Below are 14261 nucleotides of genomic sequence, written 5' to 3'. Positions count from 1 at the left end.
TATAGAAGAGTCCAGCACAAATAACACATCAAATAAAGTCTATTGATAAAGTGTGTGACATAACTGTGGGGTCTATATACAAGATGTAAATAAATACAGTGGTCGTTGGTATCGGTGGCTCTACACTGGTGTGGATGAATCTCTTCCTGCGGCCGTGACCCGGATGTGACCGGGCGGACACGCCGCACCGCCGCCGGAGTCGTGTGAGTCCAGCCGACGTGCAACTGATTCTGGAGACTTCGCAGCGGCTTCGTGATGAGTTAACTGGGGCGAGAGAGGGGCGGAAAAACACCGGATGAATTAAGTTCTCACTAAGGTAAGCTTTACGGAAAATGCCCTTTGTTCTTTATTGTGCTTTGCTTGTGAACAAACGGCGGCGGACTTTGTCATCGTGAGATTTTCACAGCGGAGGCGAGCGACACAGCAGCAGGTAACGTTACCGAGCCGCGATAAACAGGCAGAAAACACTGTAAAACTGCCCCCACCTCTCCCACGCGGTCGGTGTGGCTGTTATTAACCGCCCCCCGGTGATGACCCGGGTTTTATCATGTGTTACCGTGCCAGGATCACACAAACAGACGAGCTCTGAAGCTAACTAGCCGGCTAACCGAAGCTAGCCCGAGTTAGCTGCAGTCAGCTATTTTGTATTGGGGTGAAGTTGTTAGCATGTAGCACTGCAGTGTCAACTTTTAGAGGAGTGGCCCGGGGACCTGGTCTTTATTCAGTCTTCATCCACAAACCAGGACATTTATGTGGCTGTTTAATCACCGATATGTCTGAAGGAGCTTTTTTATTTGTGGTGTTAACGTTTAAACGGTCGTTGGGTCAATAAAGTGTTGACAGTGTGTTGCATCATGTGGACTGGTCTCCATCCTCTACAACTACTCAGCGGTGTCAGAGGTGATTCTCATCTGAGGCCGAGCTGAGACGGTATGTCGGTTACTCAGAGTCGATCCACAGAAGAATAAACTATTTCAATTATCTTGATAACCGATTAATCATTTCATTCATTATCAGTCAAACATAATGAAAAATATTGTTAGTTTGAGCCTCTCAGGGTAGAGTTTTCTCTCATTATTAATGGAGTGTTTGGACTTGTCCCCTTCAGCTTAGACACATTTAGATGTTTCATTGTAATGGCTGCAAATGATGATAATCTTTATTATTATACACTTAATCCATAGCCTATTTCCTGATTAATTGATTAGTCATTTGGTTTCTCATAGTCTAAAGTGAAGTCTTCAATTGTTTTGTGTGATCCGTAGATATTCAGTTTACTATTTATAGAAGACGAAGAAAATATTCACATTTAATCTAAACCAAAGGATATTTTTGAGTAATTGACTAATTGTTGCAGCCATATTGATTAAATAATCAATCAAAATATAAGCATTATTTGCCATCCTCGACAAAAGTACATTTACTTAAGGCCATTTTGAGCTACTTGTACCTCATTATCATTTTTTTTTTTTTTTTTAATTTTTCCTTTTACTCATCACAATTCAGAGGGAAAAATTGTATTTTTACTGCATCATGATTATTCGAAAGCTTTCTGACAAATGGTTGAGATAAATGTAAACCAGTGATAATACTGTTTGTGGCGCTTTACAAGGAATCAGTGTTGTGGCCTCATGTCATGGTCACATGACTGAGCTGTTATCAATAAAGCAAAGATCAGAAAAAGAAAATTAACCCAAGAAAAGTAAATCAAAACTGTGTTTCTTCTTCTTTCCTCTTATGAATCATGTGACGAGCCCTCAGATTTATCTGGTGACCCTTTGGAGGGGCCCAACCCCTATGTTGGGAACCAGTGCACTAAACTAAATGTGTATGAGGTAGTTAAAGCAGCTCCACATGGAGCAGCTAAAAAACCCAGTGGGTCATTTAACCAAACTCACAGTGTCTCCAGAATCTTTGTTCCCATCTGGATGAAAAATATTTTGTTCACTGAACAATAAAAACACATTTTAACCTGTTTCTCGAGCTGTGACTGTGTTTGCTCAAACGAATAAAGATGGTGGCTGGAAGGAAAATGGAGCCACAACATGAGAAACAGGTTAAATATGTTTGTTGTCGTTCAGTAGATCGAATCGTATCAAAATAAGATTTCATCTCTTCTCTCTGGAGGCTCCGAGCCTCCCTTCTGATTGGCTGACTGAGTGATCCAATAAAAATATAGCAGATTTCAGGTAAACACTCAGAGAAACCAAATCCTGCAAGGTTGGATGGTGGGTCCAGGTGGGCGGGGCTTGGGGCGTGGCTGCGGGCGGTGACTGTTTTGTTGTGACATCACAAAGTTCCAGAAGTCCTGACGGCTGGTTTTAAGGCTCAGTGTCTGAATACAGGCTGTGTGCATTTCTCTGTGGACTGAGGCTTTGATACTTTCACAGTATTAATATAGAACCTAGACCTGCTTTATAATCACAAACACATGGACATCTACCTTTAGACTGGATGGAGCCTTAACACTACTATAAATAACACATCCTTCCTTTGTGAGTCATACTGCTCATCAGATCCAGACTTTCTCTGGTCAAACCTGCAGTCATGTTACTCCAGAACATGGTAGAACATGTGGACTTTGATTAAACAGTTTAATCAGTGAGAATAAACCAAACTTTAACCTGAGGTTGGTGCGTGTGTGTGTGTGTGTGTATGTGTGTATATATATATATATATATATATATATATATATATATATATGGCATTGTATTGTTATTTTCTGTAACATGTGTGAACAGGAGCCTCATCAGTGTTAATGCTGAGCTATGTGAAGAGGTTGTATTCATAGATCCTGCGGTGAGAGGGTGGTTCACTGTATGTTTGACCTCCGGTGTTTCTCTCTGCTCTGATGCTTTAGATGAGAGAGACCTGCCCGACAGCAGCACAGAGGAGTGAACCCGCCCTGGAGGAAAGCTAACCCACGAATGGCCTGCCAGTCTGTCGCTGCAGTCATGGACGAGCAGGCCCTGCTGGGGCTCAACCCAAACGCCGACGCCCGCTACAGGCAGAGGGTAAGACGCCCCGTCCGTCTGACTGGTCCATGAACGTCACACAGTCTCACTGAGCTGCTGTGTTGTCTCTTTGCTCCGTTCGCAGCAGCATCATTTCACCTTTCACCTGTAACATGTGTTTTAGTTTTTGGTCCTGAAACATTTCAGTCTGAATAAAGTGAAGGTTTTATTGAGACAGGAAGCTGGTGGAGGGAAGTTCATCAACACATTCAGCTTATGTTAAAGTGAGTTCTGGACCAGTTCAACAAACATGGCTGCTCATGTTTCCCAGCTCTAAAACTTTGGCTTATTTGGCAACAATATTGATGATCCATTAATCAATAAACCATTCAGCTTCTCGGTTGATAAAGTTTATGGCTTTTCTTTGTTTTCTATCATAGTGAAATCTAGATCTTTATGTCGTGATCTTGTCCAGGTGGATTCTGGGAAATTACAGCAGAGATTTCTCAAAAGTTTATAAAACAAATGATGAAGTGATTGTGTGAGAAATGTTATTGTTTCAGTCTAATTTTATTTGATGAAAGACTTGTAACATTGGTCTTGTTTTATTTTAGTAATAAATTAGTTGCTCAAAACCTTTAGTGTAATTTTAGTCAAACATCCAATAGACTGATGTTTTTATTTCTAAAAGAACAAGTTTGGTTCAAACAGACTGAATCAAAGGTTTGTTTTCTAAAGTCAGTTTTATTGTCTCGTCTTCATCAGGAGAGAAAAGACAATAAAAACAGTGATGATATATTTGTTACTAACAAACCAGCATCTGTGAGTTTGTGTTGGAGCCTGGGGAAAGATAAACAGACCAATCAGGTGAAGTCTGACGACCTGTTGACATCGTCACCAATAGATAGGTCAGGTACACAAACAGTGTTGACACAGTTTCATTTACAGTCAGTCAGATTTTCCAAAATGTCCACTGATGTAATGGAAACAAAACGTGGAGGTGCAGACAGTTTAATGTGAGTGAGATAACGGGATCAATTTAAAGCCTTTTTGTTTTTTAATTACATCATATCATAACACAATCAGCTGATTATTGAACCTTTGTTTGTTTCTCCATTTTCTATCAATCAATTCAGACCTATTTTATTTTATTTTATTTTTATCTGCAGCTTGTCTCATTATGAAAAAACACTGATGTTGAAGAGCAGTGATGCAGTTTAGCCTGAAGAGTGAGGCTGATGTGTAAAACCATCTGGATCATAAACATGTTACATTTAATTAATGTGTGATCTTATATTCATTGAGATAAACCTGTGGACAGTTTAAGTGGAAACAGGAAACTGTTGTAAATCCAGATACTGTGACACAAACAGGAACAAATCATAACTATGTGAATCAACTGGAGAGTTTGACTCTGTGTGTGTGTGTGTGTGTGTGTGTGTGTGTGTGTGTGTGTGTGTGTGTGTGTGTGTGTGTGTGTGTTCAGGCCATGGCATACTTTGAGCAGCTGAAGGAGTCTCAGGATGCCTGGGAGGTGTGTGCAGAGGCTCTCGCTAAAGGGATTTACAAGTGAGTTTGTTTTGATATAATTAATCTGAAACGACTCATCCTACTGTCGTACTAATGATGTGACCCCCCCCCCCCCCCCCCGGTGTCATGTTTGCTGGGGTTTAAACATGTTGCTCTGCTTATTTCAGTGACGACCACGTGAAGTTCTTCTGCTTCCAGGTGCTGGAGCATCAGATAAAGTTCAGGTACGTTTGATGTCCTGATGTTTCCTGCAGTCTGATCTGAGTGAAGTGTCTCTGTCTCACCCTGTGCTGCTGCTTGTGTTGCAGACATGCTGGTCTGAGTGCAGTCCAGCAGCAGCTCATCAGAGAGACTCTGATGAAGTGGCTCCAGTGTCAGGTACAGTTCACCTGTCGGCTGAACTTTACCTTCATGCGTCCTCTGTGCTCAGAGGGAACAGTTTAAAGATTCATGGAGTTTATTTGTTACATGACACAAAACCAGTGTGAAATAAAGTTTATACAAAACAAACAGGTGATGATTTATTTTTTGTCCCTCCTCTTGGTCGCCTGCAGCTGATGAACGCTCAGCCTGAGAAGCCCTTCATCAGGAACAAGGCAGCCCAGGTGTTGGCCCTCACCTTCATCATGGAGTACCTGACCCTGTGGCCCAAGTTCTTCTTCGACATCCTGTCCCTGGTGGGTCTGAACCCGCACGGCGTGGACATCTACCTGAGGACGCTGATGGCCATCGACGCTGAGGTGGTGGACAGAGACATCCTGCACACGCCCGAGGTGAGACGACGCTCTGATGATTTAAACATTCAACCTGAACAGTGACAGAGAGGAAGGAGAGGAGCTGCTGACAGGAGATGAGATTGATGTGATGAGTACAGGAAGAGGAAGTTCAGTTCTACAAAGTAAAACCCACAAAGTAGTGAAACGCATAACTGAGATGGTTACGCAATAACAAACTGGTTGACAAGGAAACAGATGAGGCTGTTACATCACACAACAGTGTCGTTTTATCTCTTCACTGAATCTTTACAATCTGATCACCTGAGACTGAACCTGATGCTCTGGTGTCGACGGTGTCGTACGTTTCCCTCAGGAGACTCGCAGGAACACTTTGATCAAAGACTCCATGCGGGAGCAGTGCATCCCCAGCCTGGTGGAGTCCTGGTTCCAGATCCTGCAGACGTACCAGCGCTCCCACCCAGAGCTCACCTGCCAGTGTCTGGAGGTGGTGGGGGCCTTCGTGTCCTGGATCGACCTCAACCTCATCGCCAACGACCGGTCAGTCAGCACGCACACGAGGGACGGGCTGAGACACAGACTCAGTGATTCTGGGTTTTGTAACAGTTTGTCTTTTATTTTGAAAGGGTTAGAGATATCTCATTGGTCAAAACTTAAGTTGTAAAAATTACAGCTGTAATAGAAACATCTGGTTTGATCTGGTTCATAAAGTCCACATCAGCTGTTTCACAGACTGTTTTCTGTGTGTGTGTGTGTGTGTGTGTGTGTGTGTGTGTGTGTGTGTGTGTGTGTGTGTGTGTGTGTAGGTTTGTGAACCTGCTGCTCAGTCAGATGTCGGTGGAGGAGCTCAGAGAGGAGGCCTGCGACTGCCTGTTTGAAATCATTAACAAAGGGATGGACCCTGTGGACAAAACCAAGCTGGTGGAGTCTCTGTGCCAGGTTCTGCAGTCAGCCGGGTTCTTCAACGTGGAGCAGGTGGGGCTTCACACCGACACTGACATGAACAGTGTTAGAGAAAATGTTTGGCCACACAGCAGGGGATTATGGGTAAATTAGGGCAGTGTTAACAAAATAAAACTAGAGCAGCTGCACACAGTTAAACACTGACCGGTGGTCGTGTCAGGATTTTTGTGGCTCATTATGGATGTGAGAGGAACCAGGTCCAGGTCTAGGTCTAGGTCCACTTCAGAGCCACATGTTTGTGTTCTCCCCCCGAGGCCTCGAGTTCACAGCCTCTTCCTGCTCCTCTGTTTTCATTTCCCACTTCCTGTCTGCTCAGGAGGAGGACGTGGACTTCCTGGCCAAGTTCTCCCGGCTGGTGAACGGGATGGGTCAGAGTCTGGTGCTGAGCTGGACCAAACTCGCCAAAGCCGGAAACGTGAAGGACGCCGCCGAGACGCTGCAGGCGGTGGAGGCCAAGGTGCCGCTGCTGCTGCAGCTGCTGGTGCATGAGGACGACGACATCTCGGCCAACATCGTCGGCTTCTGTTACGAGTACCTGCACGTCCTCAAACAGGTGCTCAGCAGGCGTGATGATGTCATGATGATGTCATAATAAAGCAGGCTGCTGTTCATCTTGAAATAGTTGCAGAAATATTTTATCAGTGTTGTTTTTCTTGCAGCTTCCTCAGCTGACGGAGCAGCAGAAGACGAACATCGAGGTGAGTCTGTGCTTCTGAAACTCGCAGGTAAAAATGTTTGTTCAGGTGTGACGTGTTGAAAACGCTGTGCCTCCTCGCCACAGGCCATCATGCTCGCCGTCATGAAGAAATTGACGTACGACGACGAGTACAACTTTGAGAACGAGGTGAGTGTGTCGCCGTCACGCTGACACTGTCACTGTTGTCATCAGACAACAGCTGACCCTGTGCTCTGGTCTGCAGGGCGAGGACGAGGCCATGTTCGTGGAGTACAGGAAGCAGCTGAAGATGCTGCTGGATCGTCTGGCTCAGGTTTCTCCTGAGCTGCTGCTGGACGCCGTTCGCCGAGTCTTCACCAACACCATGCAGTAAGAGCCCGCCTTTGTTTAACTTTGTTCTTGACCTGGTTCAGGTGAGTCCTGTGACACTGACCCCTGCTGGTTGTTGTGCAGGAACTGGCAGACGGCGCCCTTCATGGAGGTGGAGGTGGCCATCAGGCTGCTGTACATGCTGGGCGAGGCCCTGCCGGCGTCTCACGGCGCCCACTTCTCCGGAGACACGGCGAAGACAAGTGCTCTGCAGGACATGATGAGGACGGTCAGTCACATGGCTCCAATGTCACATGACTGTTGTTTTCCACTGTGTGTGTTTGCGTCGCTGACGTCTCCTCCTCTCCTCCTCAGCTGGTGTCCTGCGGCGTCAGCAGCTACCAGCACACCTCCGTGTCTCTGGAGTTCTTCGAGACCGTCGTCCGATACGATAAGTTCTTCATCGTGGAGCCGCAGCACATTCCCAATGTTTTGGTGAGAGTCTGGTTCATTTTCCAACCAGCAGTGAGAGCAGTTCTGCTTCCTTGTTGTGCCTGACGACTGTGTTGCGTTCACTGACAGATGGCATTTCTGGACCAAAGAGGACTGAGACACAACAGCCCGAAGGTCCGCAGCAGAGTGGCCTACCTGTTCTCCAGGTTCATCAAAACCCTGCAGTGAGTCCCCTCAGCCATTTCACACTGTGACATCATGAAACATGTACCTGTTCACTGTGATGATGATGATGATGATGATGATGATGCTGCTCTCTGCCGACAGTAAACACATGAATGCCTTCATCGAGGACATCCTGACCAGGATCCAGGACCTGCTGGAGCTCGCTCCTCCTGTAAGTGTCACCACGTGAATCTTTACCCAGAAACCCCAGCTTCATCTCACTGATCCAAATTCAAATGTTACCCGACACCTTCATCACTTCTCAACATCACCCTCCCTCAGGAGAACGGCTTCCTGGCGCTGCTGACCAGCGACGACCAGCTGTTCATGTTTGAGACGGCGGGCGTCCTGATTGTGAACGGGGAGAGTCCCGTGGAGAGGAAGCAGGCACTGATGAGGAGTCTGCTGGCGCCGCTGATGGACGCCTTCCGCCTGCTGCTCGCCAAGCTGTCGCAGGAGACGGAGGAGGAGAGACAGGCCGCGCTCGCCGACTGCCTGAGCCACGCCGTCGGATTCGCCAGGTGAGGATGACTTTGTTCATCGTGTCCAGAAACAGTTTGGTTGACTTCCTGTTTGAAAACAGCTGGTCCCCACATGGCCGACTTCAGAGTTGGTTTGTGGGTAAATCTCCAGGAAATTAATGTGAGTCAGTTTAATGTGGTGAAAGCAGCTGTTGTGGATCAGAACTGATCAATATCACCTCCGTCTGATGACTGACCTCAGATCAGAGAAGAGAAACTGTCAGTGAACTGTCAGTCAACAGAAAATTAGGGGACATTTATTTTGTAAATTGATTGATTGATTGATACCAAACTTGTTCTCATAGTGAACATTTGCTGCTGTTCTTGGTTTCCTGATAAACTGAACAGATTTGGGATTTAAACTGTGAACCATGTAAAAAAAGAGGTTTAAAGACATCAGAGTTATTAAGTGTTACATAATGAACCGTGTTTGCGTCTCTGCTGCAGTCGGACCAGTAAGGCGTTCAGCAACAAGCAGACGGTGAAGCAGTGCGGCTGCACCGAGGTCTACAGAGACTGTCTGCAGACCTTCCTGCCCGCGCTCAGCTGTCCTGTCCAGCGGGGGGTGCTGCGCAGCTCGGTGCGCTCCTTCCTGCACCGGATGATCATCTGCATGGAGGAGGAGGTGCTGCCCTTCATCCCCGCCGCCTCCGAGCACATGCTGAAGGACTGCGAGGCCAAAGACCTGCAGGAGTTCATCCCGCTCATCAGCCAGATCACTGCCAAGTTCAAGGTAGGCGGGAAAGCCGGTGGATTATAAAGGTTGTTGTGAAGGACCACCTGGTGATTAACAGGCTTTTCTCCCGTCGCCATGGCAGCGGCAGGTGTCCCCCTTCCTGCAGCAGGTCTTCATGCCGCTGGTCCTCGCCATCTTCGAGGTGCTGGCCCGACCGGCGGAGGACAACGACCAGGCGGCGGCTCTGGAGAAACAGATGCTGAGGAGGAGCTACTTCTGCTTCATCCAGACCATCACCGGGAGCGGGATGAACGAGGTGATGGCCAATCAGGGTGAGTCGCCACGGAGAGGCTGATGAAGTCACATCTGGTTGAACATGATGAAGAGCTGCAGGTGAACTGTTCTGTTTGATGACGACGTTTGTTTCCAGGAGCAGAAAACATCGAGCGAGTGGTGTTCACCATCATCCAGGGAGCCGTGGATTTCCCCGACCCCATCGCCCAGAAGACCTGCTTCATCATCCTCTCCAAGCTGGTGGAGCTGTGGGGTGAGACTTTTATTTCCTCATCGCTCTGCCTCGTGTTTGTGTCTGTCGTCTGCTGACGCTGCTCTGACCCCCCCCCCCCGCAGGAGGTAAAGATGGCATGGTGGGCTTCCCCGACTTCATCTACAAACACATCGTCCCTGCCTGCTTCCTGGCCCCTCTCAAACCGACCTTTGACCTCTCAGATGCTCAGACAGTCCTGGTGAGTTTCTGTACCAGACTCAAGCCTAAAAACGTGTCGTTCTGACTGTTGTCCCACAAGCTTCAGTCGTTGTTGTTTGTCTTCCAGACGCTGTCAGAGTGCGCCGTCACACTGAAGATGATTCATCTCAAACGGGTAAAAGCAGGTTTACTGGAGTCACAGTGACAACATGTTTCTTCCTCTGGGTTTGGCTGTAAATAGTTTCTCATCTGTTCTTTCAGGGGCCAGAGTTCATCCAGTTCTTGCAGCAGGAGTATCTGCCCTCGCTGCAGGTGTCACCGGAAATCTCACAGGTGCTGCTGAACTCTCACTGATGTTTTGTCAGATGTGTTTTGGATCATGAGTGAAGGTTAAATTAGACTCGAGTCGACGTGAGAGGAACTCAACTAAAAAACAGGAAAAATCATTTTTTAAAAACTGACAAACTCACCATGTGCAACAATTAACACAAACTACCTGTGTAATAATCAGATGTAAAAATCTGTCTGCATGAACTATGGTTTCTACATGTTTAGTAGTTAAGTCGTTTTTTCCACACATCACAATATGATTTGTTTTTCTTGTTCAGCTCTAGATTTTACTGTCATTTATTTTACTGTAATATTTTGTGTTTTTGTTACAGTTTATCATGTTGTGTCTTTGTGTAACAGGAGCTGTGTCAAGTGCTTCAGCAGCCGGATGTCAAAGTGCTGAAAAACTACATCAAGGTACAAATGTTTGTCTGTTTGTCAAATTGAGACGTTGTGGGGTCAGTGTGGGGTCTGATTTGTGGCTCAGCTGATTGTCCTCCGTCCTCTCCTCCTCTCAGGCGTTCTTTCAGCGAGCGAAGCTGTAGGAAATAAAACTGGAAGTTCACTGGGACTGAAAGGACTCTTCACAGGAAGTGGCCAAACTCGCCACTTCACAACAAAAAAAAAGGAACTTAGCATAGGAGCTGCTTTTGCACTTAAAAAGTAAATGCATAACAAAGCCCAGTCTGTCTAAGTCGGGAAAATGGACAGAAGGTCGGTGGACGGACACACCCCTCCAGCTGCCGAGGACGAGCTGTCCACGTGAAGGAGCTCGATTTCTGATCAGAAACGTGGAGAACTTTGTGGAAACCACGGAGTTGTGTGGAAAGGGCTTTTAGACGCGAACACAGATCTGTGGGAGAGGACGCTGCCGGTCTGGAAAACATTGGTATCATCCTGAAACTCCTCTCGTTTGTGTAAAGATAGCTTTACTCTAGTCGAATCTTTACAGTAGAAACGTTTCCAAACATGATAGATTTGAGGTTTTTTGAGTCATTTGCTGCCACAGAATGGATGAAAAATAAGGGCTGACCTGAATTATTTTTATTTAAAATGTGGCATTGATTCTTTTTTTTAATGTGTTGAGGAACAGAAGGTTGGTTTTAAGTTTGATGTGATCGTTTCAGCCCCAGGCAGATGTGCATCCGCCTTCCACTGACTTTCTTTTCCTCAGATACTCGGTTTGGAGCTTCGTCAGCCACTCGTGGTGAGTTCATGATAAAACTGCAGACATGATTATTGAGTCCATGGAGTGTTTTCCTTCCCTGGAAATATGACAAATTCTTTTGGCGTTTTTTAATTTCAGATGGAAATGAACATGAAATGCAGGAACAAAGTGTAAATAAGAGAATAAGATGTTAAAAAATGTAAATAATGTTCCTAGGTTTAGTTTTTTTTTTTTAAATCTTCATTCCCATCTGGATACTAAATGTGGAAGCTCATATCTGCCCGAAAATGGAAAAAAGTTAAGAATGATAAAAAATTAAAGTTAAAGCAATGAGTATTTTTGTTTATCATAATTTTTATTTATCATATTTTTTACTCAAGTCAAACTTTTGATGTAGTATCTCAGTGAAGTCTGACCTCACTGTTGACTGAAATTAGTAAAAAATGGACTGTGTCTCATAATTTTGACCTTGTGTGAGTTATAATTTTTCAATTACTATCAGATTAAAGTGTCTTATGCTGAGTATCTTTATTTATCATATTTTCCTCTATATTTTTGACTTGCTCATAGTTTTGATAGTCGGTGTTAAAAATTAAGATTTTGATTTAATGTCTCATTTTGACTAAAAAAGTCATTTTTAGTTACATAATAAATTTAACTTGTTTTGATTTTTGATGTATTTCCATAAAGTTTGTTCTTGAGCCAAAATGTTGAGTACATTTTTTGAATTAGTATCTTATAATTCTGATCTTAATTAATTAAGACTAAAAAGTCCTAATTACTATGAGTAATTTATTTTTTGTCATTCTTAACATGTTTTTTCTTCTTTTCTTGGCTTTAATGAGCTTCTGTACAAACAAACTAGTTCATAGGACTCACTCATGTACAGCTGGTGTAAAAACATGAATCTGCCCGTGTACAGAAGCAGGTCAGTGAATTTTATATGGAAGCATTTGTGACAATTCAGGACGATCGACTAATTGATTATGCAACGCTTTACTGCGAGCAATACTGTGAAGGAGCTGTCAGTCAGGACGGAACCAATCAGTGTGAGACGACGAGATGAAACTGTAAAAACTGACTGAGTGAAAATCCACTTAACCGCTGACCGTGCACAGATGCTTCTCTTCTTTAAAAACTGGGAACCTGGGGGACCCCCCCCCCCCCAGTAAATTCCTTGTAATTTAGTTCATTTGCCGTCAGTTTGAGCTTTTCTTAATACTTTTCCAGACAAAGTGCCTGAATGTGTTGCTTTCAATTGAACACAGGCAAACAGAATAAATAACAGCAGTTCAAAGTTTAAGTCTGGTGTAAATCTATGTTTTTCTTAAAGTCAACACATCCCTTATTTTATTTTTGGCTGGTGGCCCCAGTTTAAAAACACCTCACAAATATATAATTTAGTGGGGGACTATTTTCAGAGGTGGATTAATACACGATTGGAATTAGACGTTTGTTAGATGCATTCATTGGTTTGTGTTGAGATTTTTTGACAAGATAATAAAATGTCACCAGACTAATTAAATAAACTAAAAACAACTTCTCAAACTGCAGCAGGAATGTGTTTGATTGGATTTTTTTGATGTTGGATCACTGAGTAACTTCAGATGGTGTTTATGAAAAGATGCTGAGGCAGCAAAACCAAAATAACCAACAGTTTGACAAAAGGAAACCGTTACCGTCATAAGTTCTTTCACTCCGAATCTTTTCTGAGGAAGTTTCCTGGGAAGAAAAAAACATGTAGTTTGGCAAAAATTATATTTAATTATCAGAGCAAGTCAGCAGGGCATGAAAACAGTGTAATTTGTGTAAAGGCAGCCAATCAAATCAAAGTACATGAATAACAAAGTCTCTAAGAATAGATAAAGATAAATTAATAAATATTTATGTAGTTGTAGTGAAACTGCTCTTTGAAGAAAATCCCTCTGGAAATCAAAACATGCTTTTAAAGGGTTAGTTTTCCTACAATTATTACCAAATTAATTAATAGGAAACTTGAAGGAAATGTTCAAGGAAGTTATTAGGAAATAACAGAAGTTATGTTAAATCGTTACCAAGAAAACTTCTGAAGGTCCCGTAACGAGCTCAAACTCCTGTAGTGAGTTGTTAGAGAACGATTAACTCCACAGACATGAAACTGATCCTCTGGTTTGTAAATATAAAGAGAGTAATTTTGAATCAATGTTGTTTTTGTTCAGCTGTAGAAACTGTTTCGTTTTACAGCCTGCGACTGGGAATTGTTGTTTTTAACAGTGTTAAAGTTTTTCTTTCTTAAAGAAGAGTTCAACATTTGGGGAAATTTGTGTTTTCCTGTAGGTGAGATGTTTTGATTGATAAAAATAAAATTGAATTCAGTTCCCTTCACAAAAATGTTGAAGTCTTAAAGCGAGTGATCGATACCAGTGACGAGTTCCTCAGTCTCACAAAGAAATGAGTAACATTTGTTCCCCAAATCCTGAACTGTTCCCTTTAAAAAATGACTGTGTGACACATGAAATCTGTTACAATACTAAAACTCTATAAAACCAGAGACACAGTGGCTTCACTCAACGTCTGCACTTCACCTGCACTTAATTCACCTGTTGTTAAAGTGAACCAAGTCCCGTCGACCTGACGACTGTCCCCTCACAAACACCTGAAGTGATGTTTTCGTGTGATCGTTCCTCTTCGTGCTGCTGTAGTATTCACAAGCCGATCATTTACTTTTCCTCCCATCACACCAGGACGTCAAATTACTTTAAATGTCACCTCTTTAAAAAAATCACCTTTGTTCGATGTTCATTGATGGATCTTCAGGTTATCGCAGCCTGTTCGTATTTCGTTTTTTCCTTGAAGTCTTCAGCAGACGGAGCGGAGACCTGAGGTTTGCTCATATCTAAGAAAAACTTGCCAAATGAATGAATTTGTTCATTGATGGTGAAATGTGCTGATTTATTTTTTTGATATGGCGATGAACCTTATGTTAGAACCAATAAAGTGTTTGCTCAAAGAGAACCATGTGTTTAAGTCTCATGAT

At 43.9% G+C, this 14261-nt stretch overlaps 1 protein-coding gene across 1 annotated transcript; it reads left to right on the top strand.

Moving 5' to 3' along the window:
- Positions 1–55: 55 nt before the first annotated feature.
- xpot (exportin, tRNA (nuclear export receptor for tRNAs)) lies at positions 56–14239 on the top strand. Its single transcript, XM_071502055.1, has 25 exons — positions 56–316; positions 2861–3014; positions 4441–4523; positions 4652–4708; positions 4793–4862; positions 5039–5257; positions 5574–5758; positions 6025–6193; positions 6498–6734; positions 6841–6879; positions 6963–7025; positions 7102–7226; positions 7311–7455; positions 7542–7661; positions 7749–7843; positions 7947–8016; positions 8127–8365; positions 8813–9098; positions 9184–9373; positions 9472–9588; positions 9672–9787; positions 9875–9922; positions 10009–10080; positions 10438–10494; positions 10596–14239. The coding sequence occupies exons 2-25, from the start codon at positions 2928–2930 to the stop codon at positions 10620–10622; spliced, it is 2916 nt and encodes a 971-aa protein (XP_071358156.1). The 5' UTR covers positions 56–316; positions 2861–2927; the 3' UTR covers positions 10623–14239.
- The last annotated feature ends 22 nt before the right edge of the window (positions 14240–14261 follow it).

Source organism: Trachinotus anak, unplaced genomic scaffold (assembly GCF_046630095.1).
Source record: "Trachinotus anak isolate AG129_WGS33_773 ecotype Australia unplaced genomic scaffold, CSIRO_AGI_Tana_v1 ptg000018l, whole genome shotgun sequence".
Classification (NCBI taxonomy): Eukaryota; Metazoa; Chordata; class Actinopteri; order Carangiformes; family Carangidae; genus Trachinotus; species Trachinotus anak.
The sequence above is the reverse complement of the archived record's forward strand: the minus strand, read 5'-3'. Positions and strand labels throughout refer to the sequence as shown.